Here is a 24,775-nt window from a genome sequence, read left to right on the forward strand (position 1 = left end):
ATCCTATTCATCTAACTGGCCCTACCACTTAAGAAAATGTAACAAAAAGGAGGCGGCCAGGGAAACGGCCTCTGTCCTTGGCGGTTGCCTGGCCAAATGTTTTGGATCTCTCTCCCAACAGAGGAATTAAAAGTTTGTCAAATTCTGGATCTCTTTCCAAACAAAGATATTAAAGAAAAAAAAGTTAATCAATTTCTTATAGCACAGCCCTCAGCCTCTCTACAAGTTCTGTATATCATTTTTTAAAATCTTGACATATTTCAAACTTTTCCTTTTTCTCAGGAAGGACGATGTTCTCGTTGCACAACTACACCATTTCCTGCTTGATGTTTGAACTTGTCCTTGTCTGGGTTCAACAATTGAACAATATAGATTCTCTCTTCCAGTGCTGTTCACTAGATTTCCTGGCTTCAAGCCTCCATACAGTTATCAGGCCCTCTTATCAGACTTGCTTTATCAGTTGCATGTGATTTAATTGAATCCAAAATAACTAATCCAATTACAACTAATACCAAAATAATGAATTCCAAAATAACGCATTCCTTTTTTGTTTTTGGGGGTTACCCCCAAGCCCCTTTTTTTTGTTTGCTCCTAATACTTTTCTCCCAACCCCAAAATCACCATTCACTCACAACCCTAGTATCTTTTTCAAATTTGTTATTTTGGAATTCGTTATTTTGGATTCATTATCATCGGATTAGTTATTTTGTGATTCTACATAGTCACTGCATACCGCTTTAGCAGGGCCTCGATACAGCATCTGCCCCTTTTGAATTTTCAAGACTTCTGTAACCCTTGTGGCTTCTCCAGCCCTGGAGATTGAAGTTACTAAGTTTCTCAAAGCTCTCTGAAGCATTCCGGCCCTTTGATAGGCTTGTTTTATCTTTGTTCATTTTTGTGGTACCTATTACACTTGCGGCTTCCCCAGCCTCGAATCACACTGTTCATCCCTCTCAACGGCGTTACCTTTTGGGGAGTGTTTGCTTCCCTTCTGCTTCTCAGCTCGGCAGCTGATTCTCTTCTCTTGCGTAGTTCAGGGAGTTGGTCTCTCCTGTGCAATCTGGTTTTGGCATCTGTTACTGGGCCCCTGCCTTCAAAGTGGATGCGGCACCAGGGGAGACGGTTGATTTTCCGTCTGTCTCTTTCATGACCTTGGATTCTCACTCGGTCAGGGTGCCAGCCTTCAGGTGTCTGGCTAGTGATTCTCATGCTCTCTACACTACTGCTGGCACCGCAGTCTAGCATAGCACCTGCCCTACCGGACATATCCTCATCGGGGCCTCGCCTCTACCTAGGATTCTCTCTCCTTGATTCAAAGTTCCTTGAGTTTTATATATGCTATGAGAAAAAAAGGAGTCTGTCGCTGTTATTTGACTGCGGAGTTCAAGCGAGATTGGCGAAATATCAGTAGTCGGTGGATTCAAAACAGTCTTTCCAATTCCCATGTAGGCTGGGGACTCTGGACCTGGAGTTCCTTATCGGAATGAGAGTCCTTGTCCCCGAGAGGGGAGTCACTCTCAGTGAGGTCCCACTTGTCTAAACCGCTAGGCAGTGTCTTGCAGAGTAGGCTCACCTCCCTAGTCTCAAAGGGGGTGGTTCACCTCTGGGGAGAAGGAACAAACTGTCCGTATTTTCACACTTCCCACCTCAACGCTGGTTAGAAGAACTGATTACTGTGTTTATTTGTGGAGTCGCATAAAAGACTGGAGTCAAAAATTACCCCTAAAGTTGTGACCTTTTGTTTCATGGTTATTAAGTACCCTGATAAACTAATATTATGGATCCTATGAGAATCAGAGGCAATCTGTTTGTTAGGTGATACAAGTAAGAGCAATGTCTATTAGGGTTCAGTCAAAAATGTAATAATCGGACACCCATTTTTCAACTTTAGAAAAGATTTTATATATCTTAATGGTATTGGTCTATTGGTCTTTGCCGATCCTAAAATATATTGTGTGGCATCTGCAATGTTATGTACGGTGATTTCACAATGTAACCTCATATCATGAAAAAAACATTAAATACATGTTAAAAAGCAAAGGCAACAAAGCTTATCCCTTTGGAACTCCACAATGTCTGCCTGAGATTAAGGACCAATTTTAATACTACAGGATGTTTACAAGGCAAAAGAAAATAGCCCATCAGCAGATTGATCAGAGACATCAGCAACTTCTTTTGATATGCCTTATAAAGGTATTCCGGTCCAGGGTCTGAAAGGCTGAGGACGAATCAAGTCACACAAGGATACCCAAATCCCCTCCATCAATGATTGCAAGTAGTCTTTAATGCCTATCAATGCCATGCCCGTGTTTCCCACTGGTCTCAACTTGGACTGACAGTCTCCTAAAAAGTTGTGTTGTTAGACCTTCTACAAGACTTTCAACATAAATGTAACATTAGTTATGAGGCAATTAACTAGAACAGTCGGATGGGGCCAAGCTATGTTTGTTTCCAAAAATGGTGCACCCCAAGCCTGTCTCAAGGCTGCAGGACTGCAACATTGTTGAAAGAAGAGTTTATTAAAGAAGTGATTGCAGGGCTCAGAATAACCGTCTTTTCTTTTACAATCATTGAAGAACAATGATATCTTGGTAGCGCATAGGTTTAAAGCTAGCCAGAATAGATGTGGTTTACCTATTAGAGATTTTAACAAATTTAAAACTAGAGCGTGCTGTCCTGGTTGAACTAGTACAGCTGGCAAAGCCAATGTCAGTGTGATGTTTCTGTCAGAAGTGTCACTGTCAACTGTTGTGGAAGGGGAAGGAGGCAAATTGGAGTGAATATTGGTTACTTTTTCTCTAAAATATGATATGCTTGAATGCTGATATAGAGATCCTCAGAAGCTTCTTTAGGTGCAGTAACATTTTTGTTCCCAGACAAAGCATTTAATGTATCAAATGGCACGCTTATTTTTACCTATTTGGGGTATATTTGAAGGTAGTCTCCTTATTGGCATTTTTTTCTCCAAGATCTCAACTTTTCTGAGCGCAGATTTCTAAAGTGCCAAATTAGCAGAGTAAAAATTCTCATTGTATTTTCTGGGAGAGACTAATTTGCCTTTTCCAGGAGTGTTAGCATTGAAATTAGCAGTTATGGGCCTATTGGATGACTCAAACAAAAGATTGCGGTCAGACATACTAATGAGGAACTAAGACACAGTGACCTAATGTGGAGCCAGAGATTGAGCTGAAAGTAAAATCTGTATTTTCTCCTGTAGGGAGAGCAAAAAAACATGGGTACCTCAAAATGTTCATAATATATTAACAGGGTTTTCAGGACAAATATTTCTTGAAAACACCCAGCCAATGGTCCTGACTATATTGTGCATCTCCCCAGTAGGAAAAATGTGAATCCACAGGTGAGGAAGAATTCTTAAGGTCTGCTAAACCTTCTCTGATCTCATTAAGGTCAAGATTAAAGTTACCCAATAAAATGAGTCCACTATTAGGTTTCATGAATGGCATAATGATTTCAGAGAAATGATTAGTAGGTCAATCAAACAATGTGGTGGGCCATAACCTACTATTATTAATACTTACCTTAATAGGGCCAGAGGGCAGTTGGCAGCCAGAATATCACATTGGGGTATGTCCAGTAAATGCATGGAGTGAGTATTCATGAAAGCTCTCCTAGAGACCATTACTATTCCCTTCTCCTGTTGGGGGTCCTATTCGAGGTATGCATATTACAACCTTCTGGGAGGGAGGTAGCAATAGCTGGGCCCTAATATTCCTATAGCCATGAAATCTAGGTTTTGATCTATAAAGAAATATGGAATGTCAATGTCATGGCATGCCAGGGAACAGGGCTTTTAATAGGGCACATTTTAACAGTGTGGCACAGTCGGAGCACAAGGAGACCTGGATACTGAATTGTCCAACTCTGTGGAGGCAGGAAATCCAGATGCCAATGGGATCCGTTAAGGCTGGGAAGAAACGTAAGTTGCCTGAATGGGTAGAAAAGTACTGCATTTGTCGCAATTGAAGAATCACAAGCTGGTGCAAGTAGAATTATAGGTGGTAAATCAAAGGAGGAGGAAGATGAAAGTTGATATTAGGGGAGGAATCAGTAGAGGTAGGTTGGGCCCCTGGATCGATAAATAAGTCTAAAGTATGGCTAGCAGTGTGTAGGACAGAGGAGGGCACTTGTAAAAAGCGAGTTACAAGTCGCCTTCATAAATGGCGAGATATTTGTGGAGTGTAGCGCTATGACATCTATTATACATACTGAGTTTGTGGCAGAGGTATCTGACAAATTATGAAAAAAATAAATGTTAGGTAAGATGTACAATAACTCACTTATGCAGATCGGACAAAGTGAGGTTAGAACGGGAAAGACAAGTTTGTGTCGTGGCCCTGTTATGTCTGTCATGCATCCATGGGAGGTAACATAACAGGCAACCCACCCCAGATGCCTTACAAGCATGCTGGGAAATGAAATACCCAAGAACTGACTAAAATCTGGGGCATAAAGCATGAAATAAACCTATAAACAAGACACAAACAAAATAAAACAGGAGAGCAATTGCTTTAAAATAAAAAAATAAAAAAAATAGATGCAAAATAAAACCACAATTCAGTATGATCATGCACTGAGATGTATTGGTTTGTACTGAACTGCCCTGACATAGCCCTTTTAAACCTGTCATGCGCCCCGAGAGGGATGATCTGAAAGATCCACATTCGTGAGCAGTACATATTCCAATGGCTCTGCCCCTGCTCTGAGGAGATATCCTCCACCCATCACTGCATCTTCCTACCCATCGGACACATCAATGTATTCTCTCCTCAATTACATACTTCAAAAACATTTTCACATGTATATACAGTAACGAGGCAACTGCAAACCATCTAATTTTAAGGCATTCAACCACATACTTTACAAAAAGGCACGGTGGCTTTTTCTTTACCTGTGGAAGCTGTTGTGGGAAGGGCTTTACTGCGGGCTAGCAAGGACACCTCTCGTATTCCAGGCACCAAACATTTGAAACCGTGCACATGTTATTGTGAGGCTACTTAGGTCTACACAATGATTTGTGTTTGATTGAGATGCTGTTGAGATGCTGTTTTTCAGTGTGCCCAATGGAGTTAACTGCTCAGGGGCATACCTCAGACTTGAACACATATTCCTACAGAAGATCAGTCCTTTCACTCTCGATGTGGTAGGCTGAAAACACATGTGTTGACTGTCTTGGGAACCTCCACCTTGTCTCTATTTAGACAGCCTCTTATTTGCTCTGATTGCAAGCCTGGTACAGTTAGTCTAAAAATAATGAGCTTGATAATGCAAACGTAATATTAGGGTCTAATGGGTCAGAATCATCCTAGAAAGGATCGGAAGAGTGAAATCAAGTGGTTTTGGGGAGATAGTCCTGCAGATCAAAGAAAACTTGACTTGTTGACAAAAATACTAGCATGCTCATAGTGACATAACACACGCAGTAGAGCCCCAACATGTTATTTGTTTAGCAGCAAAGCTTCAATACTCTTGCTAAATCATGCTTGACATTAAGAGTGGGACTAGATACATGTGTCATTGCCATTTATTATTATTTTCTTGGGTCTGCTCTTTTAAATTGTTCTTTTCACTTTCATTTCTTTGCAGCTGGATTTGGAACTGGTGGGGACGTAGGAAAGCCAGAGGTCATCCTGAGAATTTATACAGCCGATGGGAGCAAGACCACGACTTGCAAACGTTTGGGAATTTGGGACTTTTCTATGAGTATCTGGAGATGGGTATGCAAAGAGCACAGCAACTTTTCTATGTTGGGTTCTGCATTCACAGTGTTAATGTTTAGAGCAGGGTTGCTCCACCTTTTCAATTGTATAAATATGCACGGAGCGTTTTATTAGATCACACTCCCTGCAATCATCCTAATATTGTGGCCCCTACAAACAAATGAATAACAAACGTGAAAAATCCTGAAAGGGGGTAAATCACTGTCTATCCAGAAACAAAATGGACAAAGTAACACTTGATTATCAGAATGATCTCCAGCCATACTGTGCTCAAGTAAGATTGACCATAGCTGCATTTCACTCAAATATGTTTGCAAATCTTTGTTCTTGGCATGGTTTCGTTTTGTTTTTTCGATTGACGTATTTTGGTTTTAAGCTGCACAGGATCTTGTGGAGAAGGATTTTAAGCTATCTCGTATTGTTAAGAAAATAATTACATATTTGAAAGACTTATCAGTCCGTTTCTATACATTTTGCAACAGGGTGGCCATTTTGTGAGCACAGCCTTCGAGTGAATTCATGATGGTGCTGCTGTGTTAGAAGGAGACAAGAAAAATTAAGGAAATAATGATAACCAACTTCTGTGGCACTGTATATTTGTCAGAGAATGTATATGGCTTAAAATGTCCAAGGTATCTGATACATTTTGGCAGGTGTGAAAACCTCCAGACATGATAGGTACTGCTTATCAAGTGCTGCTCCATCGAATGGATACATGATTCTTTCACCAAAACAAAGAAGGCTGTAGTTTCTTTTATGAAGTCATGCATTGATAGACCTAACACACAAGGCTATCTCCTGAACTGTTATAGTGTACTTTTTGTAAGCACACATGCTTCGTAAACAACCCTATCTCGACATAACTTCTATTTCGCGCACTCGGTTTTGCGAAGGTAGTCAGTCATCGGGGGTATTTGTTTTTTCAGTGCTCGACAATAATCTGGGCAATCATACTAAAATCTTTTAGGACATTGGGAATTAAGTTCAGCTAACTTAAGAGTAGGAAGTTACTCACCTGTTGTGGTTCATAATTCAGTACTTTTGCAACATATATGCTGTATCCTTTCCTCCTAACGCCAGATCGAGCCTAGTCATTAGAAATATCTCCTTGTAATTGTGGAAGAGCACAGGTGTGAAAATAGCCACAAAGTGGCAATATGTCCACAGTTGTCAAATTGGAGTCATTGTAAGGATGTAGACCGCAGAAAAGCACAAGTGAGTAGTAGTAAAACACACTTTAAATTGGAGCATTTTGTGTTAAATTGAGAAATATTATTCCGTTCACATGTTACTACACATGATTACAAGATTAGATCAAATAGCACTCAGAATACATTGAAGACACATTGGGTTAAACCATTTGTCAAAGGAGTAATTGTTTTGTCCCTTTGCCTAGTAAAAATTCTTTCTTAAAATAATCCCAAAGTTGCAATGCTATCTCAATGTCCGTTTTCCATCTACCGTCAACTTTAGAATTTGTGTTATTATTAGGTCTTGAAAAAGGTTTTTCAGCCAATTTAGCACTGTAAATCCAAGTAGGTCACACTGACGTTTCTTTCTTTTCTTGCAGTCATTCAGTTTGGGTTCATTACCCTGTTTGTGGCCTCTTTTCCTCTGGCTCCTCTCCTGGCACTGATGAACAATATTCTGGAGATCCGTGTGGACTCCTGGAAGCTCACCACCCAGTTCAGAAGGCCTGTGGCTGCCAAGGCGCACAGCATAGGGGTGTGGCAAGAGATATTGAATGGAATGGCCATCTTATCGGTGGTAACAAATGTACGTATGCCTTTCTATCTGGATGAGCTATTTGTGTTCGTTATTGCATTTGAAAGTTGCTAGTTACATATCTTGTCAACCATTGCCATAAAAAAGTGCTAATAAAGACCTCCACAAGTTACAATTAAAATAAATATTAAAGCAATACATTAATTTTAAAAAGTCAACCCTATATCATTAAATGTATGCTCTTATGCAACTTCTATTTAAAATAACCAAACTTTAACTACATTTATTTAGGATGCTGTTTGCAATTTGTGTTCTTGGATCAAAATCCAGCTTAGTCAAAAACTACAGCATCGTTCATCTGTCATTTACTGTAAATCAGCTTTGATGTGAAAGTTAACATTAAGTGGGTAAAAGCCTGTCACTGGCCTTTAAACAAATTTAAAAAAAAAAGATTCACCTGGAAAAATCCAGATTGGGACCTTAATTCTTTTAAAATATTTGTTTTTATAGAGAGTGGCCTTAAGTTTCTTCCACCCACAATTTTTCTGATCACAGATTGTATAATTGTCATACATTTTTGAGATGCTTCAAGAGGGATCATTGAAACAAAATGTAGTAGGCTGATATTTTTTGTGCATACAGGCTTGTATCTCATTGTAGATTTCCTATGCCTATTCCGTTGCTGGTAGGTAGTATTCAATTGAGTAATTTGTACTCTTACCCCTAATGAAGTTAATGAAGTTTACCTGCAACAGTGTGCTCATCTTTCTCACCACGTTTATTTTTCTAGGCTTTCATAGTGTCCTTCACATCAGACATGATTCCACGCTTGGTCTACTATTACGCTTACTCTTCCAATGAAAGCTCACCCATGGCAGGCTACATCAACAGCAGCCTCTCGGTTTTCAATGTGTCAGACTTTCGTGACATAAGCAGGCCCCTCGAGAACCCGATGGGTTACACCACATGCAGGTTGGTTTGTTCCGTTTGTGTGTTTTTCCTAACTTCTTTTCATTAAGCGTGTTTTTGTTCGACATGCATGGCAAAACAAATGTACACAGTGATGAAGGTCAGGCAGGTGAGCATTTACATCTGCTCCACAGAACTGGGTGCAACCTGCTGCCTGGCTAATTCTTTCATCTGAGTTTTGAAACTTGCATGTAGTAGCACTAAAAAAAAAACGAAATCATTATAATAAACAGTTTAAATCTAACCACAGAGCCTCTCCTTCCTACTGACCCAACAAACTGGGTATTTTAAAATATTGTCTGCAGGTTTGTGAGGGATGTCTTAAAGTAAGTCGTAATAGTCTGTGAGCAAGTCACACACCTGCCCTCAAAAGGTCAAAGCTGAATCATTCCCTCTTCAGCTCTTCTTTGCACTGAAAACCAGAAATAGGAAATCAGTTTGTAACGGACAACATGAGAACATAAATCGAGTTCATTTTGTATGGGATGTGATCAGAATGGGTCCTAACAGACTGGCAGAGAATGGTCCCCAACAGAACAACATCTGGGCTATATCTTTGCCTAGTGGTGGCCTTCTTGGGCCAATGCTTAAGCCTTTGCCCGTGAGCTCCTTGGTTGGTATGACAATCAGCACTACTAAACCCCAAGTGGGTCCCGTATGAAATGTGGTTGGCTGGGCAATTACCAACTCCTCTGCTCGTACAAAGGATGGGTTTACCCTGCCATTCCGTTCCCTATTCCTATGACTTGTTCATCTGATAATTGGGTCCTCAGTGAATCCCAGGAGCTCTTGCTTGTGCCTGGTAAGTTGGACACTGCAGAACTTTTGATCCAGTGCCTTTTTAGTGAGGTCGACGTCCAGTTCTTACAGTGCCAGTCTACTTGACCTTCTCCATTGTGTCATCACTCTCTGGTTCATCTGTAGTGAAGACATTAAACCAGTTGACCTTTGTGAGCACTCAACGAAAGCTACATCTTTAGTTGTTTTCACTTTAGGGAAACCATATATTTTAGAGCACTCCGACCCTTTAAATCGGTTGGGATATGGGTGCACACTAATTGATTTCCTATATGGTAGAAGATAGCAGCTAGTGGAGCTGAATAGGGCCCTTTCATCGCCCCCACCCCCAGTCGTTTTCTTTCCTTGTCCCCTAGTTTGCCTTCTGGAGCAGGGACTGGGGGTGGGTTCGTCGGGGGAAGAGAGCCATTGGGAATGGCCGACCAGGTTGACCGCACAAAGGGGGACTGCAAGCCTTTAGCTTCGGATCCATTGAGTACTGCCCAGTTCATTAGCTGGAGTACTCGCGCTCACTCTCAGATTCCTGTTTCTTTGAACTTGGCTGATGCAGGGGGGGGTCCATTGTCTACCTGTGTGGAGGAGAATTTGCTCTCTCACTTTAGTAAGCAGGGCTTGGAGTGGGCAACTCTATTATACTGCTTTGGTTTTTCCATGATTAACAGTGCTTTTCCTTTGGATTGCCCCCCACCCCCAAATAGTAGTAGGTAGAAATTACTGCACAGAAAGTTCCGACCTATACAAAAAGGTAGTAAATGCATGCCACCAAATGTTCGCACACCAAAAGTGGTGGCATGCATTTTAGGTAGGTAAAAAAAAAAGACTGCGGGGGCTGCAGGGGTGATCCCGAAATGCACTTGTTTTGGCACTAAATCCAGTAGCATCTTTGATTATGGCTTCGTGGTTAATGGCCACTGCTTGATTAGAGAGTGATCACCTGCCTCTTGTGTTGACGATTAACTTTGTTGAGCATTCCACTAATCTCAAGGCCTCTGGGGATTTTAGGATTAACTCCACCCTTAATCGCATTTCTTGGAATGAGCGCAGATTGGATGAGGTAGCCGCACATTTTTGTATTGCCTTGTCCTCCTTTGTTTAACGCTGGGGGATTGGTGGCTTGGATTACTCCAGTGTTCATTTTCTTGTGGTGATAAAGGACTTTGGAGAGGTGATAGCTGCCTTTGTGTCCGCCATCTTTCATAGGAGAAACCCTAGCATTAAGAGTCCTACAATTTTATCGTTTCCCCATCAACACCCCTCTGATGGATCCTTGGTGGACAAGAGGAAGGCATTGGGCATCGAACTGCACCTTATTGTGGAAATGCAATTGACACCACCCATGCATGCACTTCGACTAAATAAAGCCAAATGTCTTTCTCAGAAGAGGTTAAAGCAGCATTGGTACAATACTGAGTGTTCACGTTGACTGAAGTTGGTCAACTTAGCTCTTACCAATAATTATTGTGAATTTTGGAAGGTGGTTGATAGTCATCACTCTGTTTGTGACCTTCTTGGAGCGCCTGGAACGGCTTGGGTTGAGCACGTAGAAAAAACTTTGGGAGGGAGGAATACTTGGTCTCCTACCCTTTCCACTGGGCAGATGGCAGTATACTCACAAGATCATCATTAGTAAGTCCTTGCATGCTCCCGCACCAGACAGCATTTGCAGTGCGGCCATTAAAAAAGATGCCGATTGCTGGTCTATCTCACAGGACAGTCTGTTTTGTTGGATTGGTGAAGCTATGGGCATTGCCTCTTCATGGTGTGATAGCAGCATTGTGCCCATTTGGAAGAAGGGAGATCACATTGATCCGGGCAATTATCGACTCCTAGCAATGCTCGATGCTGCCTCAAAAACGTTTTCCCATATGCTTCTTAATGAATTGTGGGCTTGGGCGGCAGCAAAACTCATAAAGCTCAACCAAACTAGTTTCCAAAGGGGCCTGAGCACGATGACTAATTGTCTTGCTCTACAAACTGTCATCAAGCAGGCTTGGTGTATTCTCCAGTGCACTGTTTACACCGCGTTTGATTATAGTCCATCGCAATAAGCTTTGGTGCAAAACTCTCAGCCTGCAACATCCCTGCGGGACGCCTATCCATGATCATCTCCCTCCTCTCTGGCACCGAGGTCAAAGTCAGACAGGACCAATCGGGCTGTACCACTTCTTGGGTTCCCATGTCTTGTGGTCTGAAACTGTGTTGTAAATTGGTTCCCCTTCTGTTTTAATGTAGTCTTGCAGATATGGGTGATGCCTTGTTCAACTCTATCGATTCCCCTAAGTTGTGTGATTTTCCCCTCCAATGGATTAGGTACACGGATGATATAATTCTGCTGGACCTCACTCCATTTGGACTGCAAGCCTCCTTGGAGTTGCTGAAAAGATATTCGGACTCCTTGGAACTTGTGATTGATTGTGGGAAAACTAAAATGATGGTATTTCATCCACCCAGCCATAAAAAGATCACTATTCCTTGGCACCTCTCGGGGAACAGACTTGATGAAGTTAACAAGTATAAATACATCCATTTTGTTGGGGGCTTACGTGGCAATTGTCATCTTGACCATGTTAAACGTAGGTGCTCACAAGCTATTGGGTGTTTGGGGAAGATTAACTATATTGGAGGAAGTTACTCCCTTAGGATCCTGGTGAAATTATACGTTGCTAAAATGAGTCCTATTCTAATGTACAGAGCTGTGCTTTGGCAATCAGGTAACACAGAAAGAGTGGCAAAATTGGAAGTTTTCCTCGAGTCTGCTTCGGCTCCCCACTCATACTCCAGTCCAGACCATCTTTCTTGAGTTTGGAATTTTCTTTTGTATGGCGAGACTCCAGTTGTCCTCCTTGAATACTTACTGTCAACTTGCTAATGCAGAGGCTAGCACCTTCAATTCCATCATTTTTAGTGCTGGCCTGACAAAGGCTTATTATATGCAGGGTAGCTCTATACAACTTATAATCACAGCGGGAAACGGATGGTTGGCTCTGGTCCTGGGTGTCGCTTTCGTTTGGCCATTTGCTATGAGAACGCCGGTTTACACCAGCTATCGTAAACAATTACATTGTGCACTTGGCCACTATGTCGAACAGTGGCTTATTCACGGAGTACATACACTCACGTGGCTTTGCCCCTAAATACAATGGTCAATTTTTGGTTCACTCATTGGTTTGGGACTACCTAAATTTCAAGACGATCTCCGTTAAGACGTTGGAAATCATGGGGTGAAATAATGAACATTGCATTATATTCTTCACAATCTTCTGGGAAAAGTTGTGTTGCAAAATGTGCCTAGGGTGGCAACACTTTAGCTGATTAATATGGACCCATTTCTCTTCTGTCAATTTGCCTTTGGGGATGCAGATTCGGTAGGCTAGGCCTCCAATGGTGACCTTTTCTCCATTTTTGAACTTCAATTCCTACGGTAGCACTGGGGCTGACCGGAAGGCTTTCAGGACTTCCAGGCCCCTGAGAGTTATTCTCCAGTTGGGACCGGGCTTGGCAATAACTGGGATCCAAATTAATCTCGAGTTGGTTGAAGACGTGACTGCCCACGTAAAAGGTGGAAGGAACACCTCGCACGACCCAACAATTGTGTTCTATGCTTTGTCACCTTTAGAAATGTTCATCATACAACTGCTAAGCAGAAGATGTTTGGAACAGGGAATTTCCAGGCCCCATACCCATTGATAAACTGACTCCACAGCGGGCAAGGTCTGGTCTTTTGGGAGTTTCCTGAATAATACTTCACTGATGCTTTATTTGCTATTCAAGTTAACTCGGGCGAGGACAGACTCCTTCCCGTCATTCAACTGAATCGGGAAGAAGAGCTGTTTGCCCTTCTTCTGAATGCCAGCTACACTTTATGCTGGTTTGTTATCAATTTTGGCTATAGAATTGGGATTTTAAGATTGTGAATTGGTATAGAATTTCAAAGTATTTCCTTCCAGTGTGGAATGCCCCTTGAGACTAGAAGGAAGGTTGATTTTCAGGAATGGAGAGGAATTACCATCACCAGTTTGTTGTCCCACAACAATTATTGTAACATCGTCTATTTCATTATTTTGAAGATGAAACTTTATTTGATCTGGTTTTTGTTCAACCATGTGGCATGTGCCATTTAGACTGACATGGGTGACACACTGTTTCAATTTTATTAGCCTGTTAGTCTTAGTCCAGAGGACCTTGTTCACACAGTCTATAAGGGGACACAACCTACGAAGGATGTAATTTCCCAAGAGTTCCCTCTGGGGCCACGACTATGACCGGGTGCTTCATCTTGTGTCGCCCTATTTTAATTTCCAGCTCTGCAGTCCCCTCAACAGGAATTTCATTCCCATCGAAGTTCTGGAGTTGTCCAGGAAGAGGGGTGAGAGGGATCTGGTATCTCTCCCCCTTCCTGAATTTAGCTGTTCAAAGGCCCTTTTTGACAGAAGAGTGGGTTGGGATCTAGTGTCCACCAGTGCTGGAATTGCACATTGCCCTTGCACTTGGACGGAAGCGTAGAATCTACTTTCTTTCGCCTCCAATGGGCAAACGTAATCGGTATTCTGGGCAAGCTGGGTAGTCAATTTCTTTATTTTGGACTCCGACAACAGGGTAGTTTGGGCATAATTCTGTGCTGGAGGTTGGGGATCTGAAAAAATGTTTACATTCCGCTATTTGGGGAGTTTCGGGCTCCCCTTTTTCCTAATTTGGAGCTGCCCCCCCCCTCCTTATGGAGGCATTCCCCAAAAATGTATTTGGACGTTTGGGCATCCTCTTGCACTGGTTCTTGGCTACCCCCCCCCCCGCCCTCTTGGAAGCAGTCCCCAGAATTGTTTTGGGAAGTTTGGGAATCCTCTTTTTCTGATTCTGGGTTGCCCCCTCCTCCCTTGTAGATGGAGGCAGTCACCAGAATCGGTTTGTGCGGTTTGGGATCCCTCTGTTACTATTGGGTTTCCTGGATGCTCATTCTGGGGTTCAATGATGGGTGATTCTGAATCAGTACCCACATCCACCCAGTCTTCATTTAAATCCCTTGGGACCCATTTTTCTTTGGGAGGAGTCCCCCCGTCCCCGAAGGAGATCTTTTTCCCAGAATCCTATAAGGATTCTTCTCCTTCAAATCCAAGGACTCCAACTTCCTCCACAAAATGGGTCTTTTTGAGTTCTTTATTTCTCCTACCCACCCTCTTTTCTTTGGGTTGCAGATTTTCGGGGGCAGGAGATTTTTGTTCTGGTTCCTGGGTGTCCAGGGGCTTTTCATGAGTAAGGAAGGAATCTTCCCCTGGGGCTTTACACCCCCTTCCCCCATGCCGCCTCCTCTGGAACGGTGAGTTGTCAGGGTTCTCGCCCCGTCATTGTTCTGGGGTGCCAGATCCTTGATTTGTGGGGTTCTGAGCCGCCATGTTTATCTGAGGTTTCTGTTGAGCCCTGAACATACGACCCAGATCCTGGGTTAGGTTCTGGACCTGGTGCTCCAGTTGGGACACCAGTTCCGGCTGGTACGGGGGTCTCTGGTCAACCCTTTGTGGATCACAGGGAGGGTAACTGTCCCTTCTCCCGTAGTACCCCTGATATGGTGGATTTTGTTAACCCTCCACCCTTGGCCTCCCCTTTCCCGGATTATGTTGCCTGGGTTCCTGAAATGGGGGCATGAAACGAGGGCTATCTTGCAGGTTTGGGTTTTGTGGGTATGGGGGAAAGATTAACCCAGCATTTGGGGAATTCTTGCCCTCTTGAGGGAAGTTAGGAGGGAAGTTTCCTGGGGTAGCACTTACCTGATTGGATCCCACCCCTTCAGCTGGAGGAGTCCATACACACCCCAGGATTGGTTGGTTGCCCTTGTATCGGGGACTGATATAATCAGGGGAGTTAGGAGTCCCATTTGTGGGATTACCTCCCTGACTGCCACCTGGTTGTAATTGGCTTGAAGTACCTCTGGGTCTTGGATTTTGCTGATTTCGTGCAGGGATATTTTTTGCCCCCTCATCCCCCATCTCTAGGTCTAAAATGTGGGCAACCTTCTCCTCCGCCAGCTTAGCAGCTGCAGGGGTGCTGGCTGTTTTGGGGTTCTTGTTCAGATTTTTATTTTCTACAGGTTTTTGGACCTCATAAATGCGGGTTGCCCTCTCTATGACCCAGTCCAGGGATCTTTTCTTGTGGAGGTCCCTCACCAGCTGGGTCATAATATACTTGGGGAGTGCATGAAAGAAGGTGGTAACAAACTCCCTGCTATCCGTGCGCACCGCCCTAGTAGTTTGTGCAAAGGCGCGTTTTAGCTCCTGCACAAATTCTCATAGGGCCTGATCTTCCCCGCACTGCAGATTATAGGCCGCTTTGTGAGCCTCCTGGGGGTTTCTGTGGGCAGAAAATTGTTTCAAGATGGCCACCCTGTAGGTGGACCATGTTGAATGGTTCTGGTCCTCCAGTCCAGCAAAGAAACTGGAGCACTCTGGGGAGAATGTCCCTTTTATATAATCTATACAGTTTTTCCAAGTATTCCCAAACAGAATATTTTACATTTTTATGGTAAGGGGTTATGACACTTCCAAGGGCCTTAATCTGCCTAATGGGGTCTTTGGTCATAACTCGCTTGAGTTTGTTTGCCTTCTTTGGCTTAGTTGCTCGAGTCCACTCGTACTCAGACTCAGAGGCGCTACTACTTGAGGTCCCCTCATGATCATTTAGGCTCTCCCGGCGTCTGTGAGCTTGAGGGGGTCGCAGAATGGTGGGGCCTTGTTTCTCTGCTCCTGTGGGGCACAGGAGAGTAGTCTTCTGACTCCTGCCAGGCTTGGCGGAGTATTCCCCTCACTGCCCTAATTGGGTAGAGGTCTTCAGGATGCTCTTTTTGGGCCTCATTTCATTATGTTTTTCATTGATTTGGACCAACTCGCCCCTTGGAAAGTAATATTTCTGTGGATCTAATTCCGTCTTCCTCCCCTTACAGGAGTCTTCCTTGTCAGAGACATCACCTTTTATGTTTGGGAATCTAGACAGGGACGCTTGTCCATCACTTCCTGTGGGATGCTGACCTGTCAGTTCCATCATGCTTGGTCTATTGAATTGTGATGGCCTCATGGTTTCCGGCTCATATGAACTGGCAGCCATGAAGTCTGCATTGCACAAAGTGGGAAATGGGGTTTGAGTCCCTTAGTACAGAGGTCCTTATTCTATGATCAGGGGTTGCCTTGTCCCTCTACCTGTTCAGGGTCCCTCCAGTTAGGATTAAATCTAGCACCCGCTTTCTCCAAACTTGCTAGTTTCTCCTTCTCAGCCCCCACTTCTTGATAATAAGCAAAGATCATAGCCTTTTGCTCAGCTATCAAGGATTTACTGGCATCTATGACCTGCTCCTTCGCTGCCACTTGTTTGTGGAGCCCATCATTCTTTTCACAGAGGGCCTCATTGTCTCGCTGCGCTTCCTGCATGGTTTGGGAATAATGAGACCATTTCTGTTGCAGGAGACTCGCCTCCTAAATTTGTGCATCTTTGGTCTCTGTGTTCTCTTCCAGAGCACCTTCTACCCATCTGGCGTGCTCCAGTAGATTCCCATACTCTGTTTTGAGTCATTTAGTTTCTGGAGGGCTAACTCACTTCCCTGTAACTCTATTTTTAATTAGCTTACTTCCTGACCTAGGGTCTCTCTCTCCTGGCTTAGGGTGCGTCTCTGTTCAGCCAGGTAATCCCTTTGTTGCTTGGCATTATTTAATTTTTGGCTCTCCTGATCAAATTCTGCTTGAGATTGGATGTCTCTCATAATTAATTTATTATTTTCCCTTTTCAGTTTCTCTATCTGGTCTTGTAGGCTAACTACCTTCTCTGTGCAGACCTTATTATAGGTTGCGTCAGCTTCTGTTGACTCTCTTCTAGAGCGTCACCCTTTTCCTGACACTCTAATAATAATAATAATAATTTGACATTTATATAGCGCTACGAACCCTCAGGTATCTGAGCGCTGCTTATTATTACCCACGGTGTGTGGTGCTCATTTATCGACCTCGGAAGGATGAAACGCTGAGTTTGGCGCTGCCAGGATTCGAACCTGCATTTGCAGGCTCTGCACTGATGTCAAAGCGAGCGCTCTACTCGCTGTGCCACTTGACCGGCTAGTCTCTAGTCTTACTGCGTCTAATATGGCCTCTTGATCTGCATTGTTTTGCTGCCGGAGAGCCAAATCTTCTTTTAATTTTATGAGAATTTCTAGATTCTACATCCAGTTCTTGGCTCTTCCGTTATTTTTGTTCTGCTAAATCTAGGTCGGTCTGGATTTTATTTAATACTTTAATTTGATTGCGCGCCAGAGCTGTGTTTTCCACATGCTTTTCCCATGTGGAGATGCATCTAGGCCGTGATTCTGGCAATTTTGATTTGCTCCTCTTTAATTTTTGGGGCCATATATATTTCACTCAGAGCTTGGTGTAATAGGCCATTGTCCTGCAATTTATCCAGGTTCATGGCGGTGACCTGTTGTGTGATTTCCTGTAGCCAGACATTTTCATTCTGTTCTGGCCATTCACCTCTGACAAATAGCTTGTGCAGAAGGTGCTCCCTAGCCATATAGATCTCTACTGGGGGAGCCATTTTGGAAATGTTCTTTCTTTATTAATTATTTCAGGGTTGATTTCATTTTACTTTTATAGATAGGCTTGGTGCTTAGAGTATTTGTTTTGGGAGGCGCTTGTAAAGTGTAACAGTATTCCAATCACGCAAAGTATCACTACCCTGCTGGTTTGTCTGCTGTGTTAGAATGTCACGGGTGATAACCAAACTCAAATCCCAGCATGAGCCCCCAAATTTGTTAAGGATTTCAATCAGGTGACACACACCTTGGTTTCGGCCTAGTATGCAGCGCACAACTGAAATGCTTATTTTTTATATTGAGATGGTACACCACTAATATCACACCTGCTTTTCAAATACCTCGGGCCACAATGGACCATGAACCAGGCTGGTTGATGATAAAATGAAATATTTATTTATTTTAAAATTCAAATGAAATAATACAATTGTTAAGATGGGGCAGCAATCACCAATGTGGTGATGATAACGGTGGTCAGTCATTTTTTCGAGAAAAAAAAGTCGAATTCCGTTTTTTTAAATTATATTTATTTTGGGGTCTGGGATTAAAAATAAATGGGTAAAAAAGGAGGGGTTGGGACCACCCATTTCGAAAAAAAAGTATTAAAAAAAAATCTTTTTTGACATTATTTTTTCGAAAAAATGACTATAAACCGATAATAACAATGAGAATACAAGCAATGCACTTAATTCAACCTTCTAGTAACACATATACAAAACACCAGGGAATAGAAGCAATTTTTGATTTTAGGAAAGCTAGCACTCAAGTTATGATTTCCCCCTGCAATGCTCCCTCAACCCACAAATAATCAATTCTGAACGGATATGAAGAAACAGCAGGTAATCCAGAATGAGAAGCTGAAAACGGAATTCAAATCTGACCTTCCCTCCCCAAATAAGAATGAAAAACGGATTTGAAACCCTTGCAGTGTTACAAATGACACTCGGAAATGGATGAATAAAATAATGAATGTGTGTAAAAACCTTGAAGCAGATACAATTCTCCACTAAAGCAACAATAAGGTACAAACAATCACAAGCAATGGATTAGCAAGAGCATACAGTTCGAACAATGAGTGGAAGATTTTTAAAAGTTTGCATTCAAAATTACACGTTGGAAACTTTGCAAATATTTCCTTTTTCGGTGTAAATTTACTAAAACGGTGTCTTTGGAAAACGGGTGAAATATTGCAGGGAGATAAATATATATTACAGGTATATTATAGAAGTGAAATTAGGTCTCTAGCTGTTAAACTGAATGAGATAAGCAAGATATAATGAGGTGCATTTTTGGAAAAATCGGGCAGTGAAAAACAGAAAAGCGGCTTTAAAATGGATTGCAAATTTTACTTGAACTAGATTTAATGGCTAAGAAAGAGGTATGCCACCCGTGAATCTCTACAGTTATACTGCAGTTGTAACCCTTCACGTAGTGTACCCCGTTTCCTTCAGGTAAAATTTATTTATTTAATCAAATCGCTAATGGCTTATGTTCTATGCAAAACAAAAATGAATAGAAAATCAGCGCTAACACTAGGAATTGAAGGCAGCTTCACAGATAATGCTGACAATTTTAACAGGATATCAGGGTCAGAATAGGATGGCTTGGAGAGGGGAACTAAGGACAAAGCAAGGCAAGGTATACTATGGATTTCTATGGGTTTCTATTGATACTCACAGTCCACTTTAGTTTAGGATTTTTGGACCATCAGCGTTCTGGTCACCACACAGATTTGTTCTAACAAAGGACAGCTGGACAAAATCAACAGGGCAGGATCAGCCGGGTACGGACTGGATGCCAAAGGATAGTTCTGGTTACAGGATGGCACAGGTACGTCTGGATGCAGTTATTGGGCAGCAGTTGGTGGTCCACAAGCCATGCTGGTATCAGGAGATTTCCCACAAAAATACCACCACTTCTCGCTTTGGTTATTTGGGAATTTTAGTGGTTTTCAGAATTTAGGTCTTGCAGGGGGCAGGATCAGCAATGCTTGGGTTTGCAGTGTGCCGTGGAGTTGGGTCAGCAATGTTTTGGCCTTGTAGTTCGGATCTGGATTCTGGATGGATGGAACAGGAACCGGACGCCGGCGTAGGAGAATCAGGAAGAGTGTCTGTGGGTGTGTGTCCAGAGTCTTGTCAGTGACTCTTATTTATAATGCCTATTGACGACATCACAGTATATAACTGGGGCAAGCTTAAGTAAACGCACCCCTAACAACAAGATTGGACAACGGTGCTAGTCTCCGCCTTGCTCTCAGCTGTTTGGATTTCCAAGGGAATGATGTCAGATTTATGATGTGAGTTTTACAATGTCCAAAAACTCCTATACATTTATACCATTGCAATCTCTTAGCAAATTATATGCACAAGTTACATATTTTGTGCAGCATATATCGGTCCAATCCTCCAGTACGTGGGACCTTGTTTCATCCTTCTACCAGTTTTTCACGATTTTCAATGAGATTTATATTACTCAAAATTCTAGAACTTTATACATGGGTGTGGATTATCATAAGGTATGCATGTACAAAAATTTGCCTTGGCAACATACAGGTTTTTCTCGTAATCTGCCATATTCTCTTTTCTCTGTTCCCAATGTGTCAATGAATTCTACCAAGTCTTAAAAGAAAGCCCATAAATTATATTTAAAACTGCAAACTTTTTACATTTTTACTAATTCTTGCTGCAGACCTAAACGTCTTTAAAGTTTATTTCTGAGATAGTCTTTAGAAGTAAATGGCGGTCCTTTATCTTGCCCTGGACCATTTCAGCTGCCACAAACAGTAATTTCCTTCAAAGTAAGGTGGGGGTTTCTCAGCTTAATTGAAGGTTGTCTAGCCTCTTCACACCTCAGCCTTCCTTCCCTGGGAACTTCATTGTCAGGGTCCCAGCAGAGACGAAAGTCTGTTCAACCCTGTAATTATCAGGTGGTTGTTAGTATCTGCTCAGAGAGCCCTCCTTTTGGTGCCACCCATCCAGGCAAAAAAACAGTTTTTCAACTCCAGCCACCATAGTTTTAACCTTTATTTTCTGATCTTCGATCCAGAATTAAAACAAGCCGGTTGCATCAAATAACCCATGTTCTATAGTCTCACCAGCAACAACCCCCTTCACATTGCTTAAGACTGGTAGGCTTTCATTCACCAGTGTACTGTTCCAACACACAGGCATTTGTTTTTCTTTAATTTGCAAAAGCCCATTTTTTACACGTGGTGCAGCTGGCCTTACTTCTTAAATTCAACTTTTCATCTCCAGCAGATTCACACATTGCCTTGCAGCTATAGTTATTCTCTTGAATGCTGGAGTTGGTCTGAAGCACAGATACATTGAAACAGACATGGCTCAGCTAGTTAGTGTGTCTCTGAAAAGCTTTGGATACTTTTGCAAAGAAAATGAACGTGTCCCGTGTAAGTAAATGGAATGTTCCTGGTTCATTTTTTTTTTTTTTTTTTTGGAGTTGGTTTGACAGGGCTTGCCAATTCAGAATCGTGCCTGGTTTTGCTGAGGCACAGTGAAATATCCTGGGCGTGGCAGGGCATTTTTAATCACAGTAGTTTAAGCCAGAAAGGATGGAATTGCCGTCAAAGCAGCATTTTTAAAGGTTGAAAAAGTTTCATCTTGAAGGGGAATTTTGGGGTTTTGCAGCCAAGCAGTGCTGCCTTTTCACCTTATTCCATTTATGTTTCAGAACACACTGGCACACTCCTTCAGTGCGTCCCCGTGTTCCATCCTGCCTGAAGTGTGCTTGGCAGGATGGTGCAGCCCCCTTTGTGTTGCTGCAAAATGCAGTTTTGAGACCATGGCACTCACAGGAACCAGCACAGCTATTTATCTGTTTCAGCGCAGGGACAGCTTTGTGATGTGGGGAAAGCGCAGCTGAGTGGGTCAATATATCCTACAGCAGTGAAGGGGAGAGTAGTGGAGAGAGTAGCATTTGAAAAAGTAGGACGGAGTAACATTGGAAGATGGCGGTAGGTTTTAGAGCATGGAGGAGGGACATCGGTGGTCAGAATAAGAACATACATTGCAAGAGAGAAGAGGTGGGTGGGTGGGGTTGGAGAGAGTAGAGTAGCTGGATGTAAGGTGATTGTGATGCACAGGGAGAGGAATACCAGGGCATGCCAGGAAGAAGATGGAGTGGACCGAATTTTCTGGAAGGCACAGCCCTATCACAGAGGGCACAGAAAACGGTTCTAAGTCTCAGGGAGACTTCAAAGGTTTTTATTAAAGTTGTTAGTTACTGCTTCCGGTCGGTAACCACACTGTCAAGTGGCTCTTGTAGGCTATGGACAGTTCCCTAAAAGAAAATCTCTGAACTCCATCCTGGTTTTTCCTAATCTCTCCAGATGTTAGTGTTCAATAGGGAATTGGGAAGTACCTTTCAGTCTCTATGTAAAATGTGTCATCTTCCATGCCCACTATTGCTTCTTCCTTCTCTCACTCTTTCTCTAAACTCTGACTCCACTCCTCACACCTTTTCTCTCCTCTTCCTCTGAATTTTGAATTTTTTAATCATTTGTATCGCGCACCAGACAAACTAAATCGTATTTGAGTGCGGATGGAAACTTTATCCTTTTGAAAGACTTTCTCCGGTATGAGAAGTAAATTTCCCCTGTAGCTATTTCCCATGGGAAATCTCAGCAGAACAAATGGGTTTTGAGCGCCTTACGGAATGTCATGGGTGTCTTAGCCTCTCCGATATATCCCGGGAGCTTATTCCATAATCTAGGTCCATAGACCCCAAATCTATAGTCTCCTTTACTCACATTTTTTTGACAACAGAACTTGGAGTAAATTCTTCTCACCTGAGCGTAGCTGGCAGCTAGGAGTATAGCTCTCAATCTTGTCAGATAGATAACCTGGCGCCAATTTATTTACACATTTAAAAACCAGGCAGAGTTTCAAAATCAGTTTGCTCTTTCACCGCTAGCCAGTGTAAGGATTTTCTCAAATTAGTGGTAGTTGCACTTTTTGATACTTTGCACACTAACCTAACTGCAGCATTTTGGGCCACCGGTAATCTGCGCAGCTGAAACGCTGGTATTCCTGACAACAATGCGTTACCATAATCCAGTCACACGTTTACAAGTGTCCCTACAACCACTGCTCTATCCTCATTTGCAATAAATGGCAGAATGGGTCTCTGTGATCGCAGTGTGGAAAATGCTGACTGCACCTTTGTTCTAATCTGCGCTGCACAACCCATATTGTCTTCCCACACGCAGCCCAAGTTTTTAATTTTCTTTGCAAAATTGAGCTGCGCCCCTAGGAAACATGGTGGCAATATATGTTTATTCTGTTGCAGATGATGTCTTTAAGCAAATAATGACACTTCCGTTTTGCTGGCATTCAGCAACAATTGGTTAGCACACATCCAGGCCTGTACCTCCTGTAGGCACTGTTCCACTATTGCAAACATATCTTCAGATCTCTGTACCGTTAGGAACACCGGAGTATCATCTGCATACGAATGAAAGTTGATGTTATGTTTCCTCAGTATGTCCATAAGCAGTTTCACATATATGTTAAAAAACAAAGGTGAGAGTGAAGATCACTGAGGGACCCCACACTTTTGTAAGACAGAATCCAACAGGAAATCTCCAAGTCGGACCCTTTGTTCTCTTTTGAACAAGAAAGACTCAAACCAGCGAAGGGCTTGATCCAAAACTTTTCCTACTTCCCTCATTCGTTTCAACAAGATCCCATGGTCTACCGTATCGAATGCGGCAGACAGGTACAACATGACCAGCAAGGACATGTCCCCCCGATCTGCCGTCTTCAATAGGTCATCCCATACTGTCAACAACACAGTTTCCGTCCCGAACCCTGGTCGGAAGCCAGATTGTAACGAGTCAAGGTTTTCACGGTCCACGTGTTCTTGCAGCTGGCATGTCACCATTTTTTCTAGACTCTTTGCCAGCCACAGCAATCCTGCCACTTGCCTATAATTTTGAAGATTCTTAGGATCTAAATTGTTTTTTATTAACAGTGGGATGACTACAGATTTCTTCAGAATTCAGGGTACTGTGCCTGATGAGGATTTGTTTACAAACCTTGTAACAAATGGAGCGATATCTGAGGCTACTCGTTTGGCTACTGAAGATGGAATAGCATAGAGCACATCATTGGTCACCTTCAACTCGGAGTCCCTTGGTCTCTTTCACAAAATCAAGCCATCACCTCCACCCTGTGTTACCTCTCCTCCCAGTCTACTACCCTACTCCTTTTCTTTACAATGACACCCTCCTTCCCACTACTCTCTGCCTCCCAGCACTACTCTCCTCCTTCCCCTACTACTCCACCTTCAAAAATACTCATACACCCTTCTTTCACTGCACATTCACTCCCTATATTACATCTCACTCATCACACAAACATGCACAATAAAACTGCAGAACCACTTTCACTCCTATGCCAATACCTCACCTTCTCCACATATCTCCTCCACATGCCACCATTTCCTCTTTCCTCTGGCTGGTCTCTTGCTACACCTCCACAACTACTGACCACAACCAAGTACCCACCCTTCCCGATACCTGGTCCCTACTTAAATTCTAATCTCTCTGCTGAGATTGGACCACCCACCCCCGGCCATTGTGACCCTGTCTTTTCCACCCAGAACATGAATGAGTGGTGAAAAGTTTGAAGAGTGGCAGGTTAAGCCCCAGCCACTTTATCCATGCCTGTTTACCGCATACTGAGTCTGGTTCCGGTGAGAAGCAATATTCATGCTTGGGTTGCTGGGCTCTGTTCATAGGGCTCTCCTGATAAGTCTTAGGGGCAGGGGTGGGGTACTGTTAAGGTACCCGCTGGTGTAGGTGGCAATTTGGGAATTGTGCAAGCTCACTCTGGTGGGGGAGGGGAGAAGATGTGCAAAGTTTGCAGTGATATTGCTGTTTTGGAAAGGTAGTAGTGCGCTCTCCTCATTGGTTTTGGTGCCCTGTACAATGCTCGCCTCTGATCACTTTTCTTTCCTGCTTCTCTTT

The 24,775-nt window shown here is 42.9% G+C and overlaps 1 protein-coding gene across 7 annotated transcripts in view; it reads left to right on the forward strand.

Annotated features, from left to right (window-relative positions):
* Positions 1-24,775, forward strand: part of ANO5 (anoctamin 5) — a 652,338-nt gene that overhangs the window by 551,884 nt on the left and 75,679 nt on the right. For all 7 annotated transcript variants that reach the window (XM_069623486.1, XM_069623488.1, XM_069623491.1 and 4 more), the window contains 3 exons: positions 5,605-5,735; positions 7,309-7,514; positions 8,254-8,435. In XM_069623486.1, the coding sequence (XP_069479587.1) occupies positions 5,605-5,735; positions 7,309-7,514; positions 8,254-8,435 (519 nt within the window). The remainder of the gene's footprint in view (positions 1-5,604; positions 5,736-7,308; positions 7,515-8,253; positions 8,436-24,775) is intronic.

The sequence above is a fragment of the Ambystoma mexicanum genome, chromosome 11, assembly GCF_040938575.1.
Source record: "Ambystoma mexicanum isolate Mex_15411 chromosome 11, UKY_AmexF1_1, whole genome shotgun sequence".
Lineage (NCBI taxonomy): Eukaryota > Metazoa > Chordata > Amphibia > Caudata > Ambystomatidae > Ambystoma > Ambystoma mexicanum.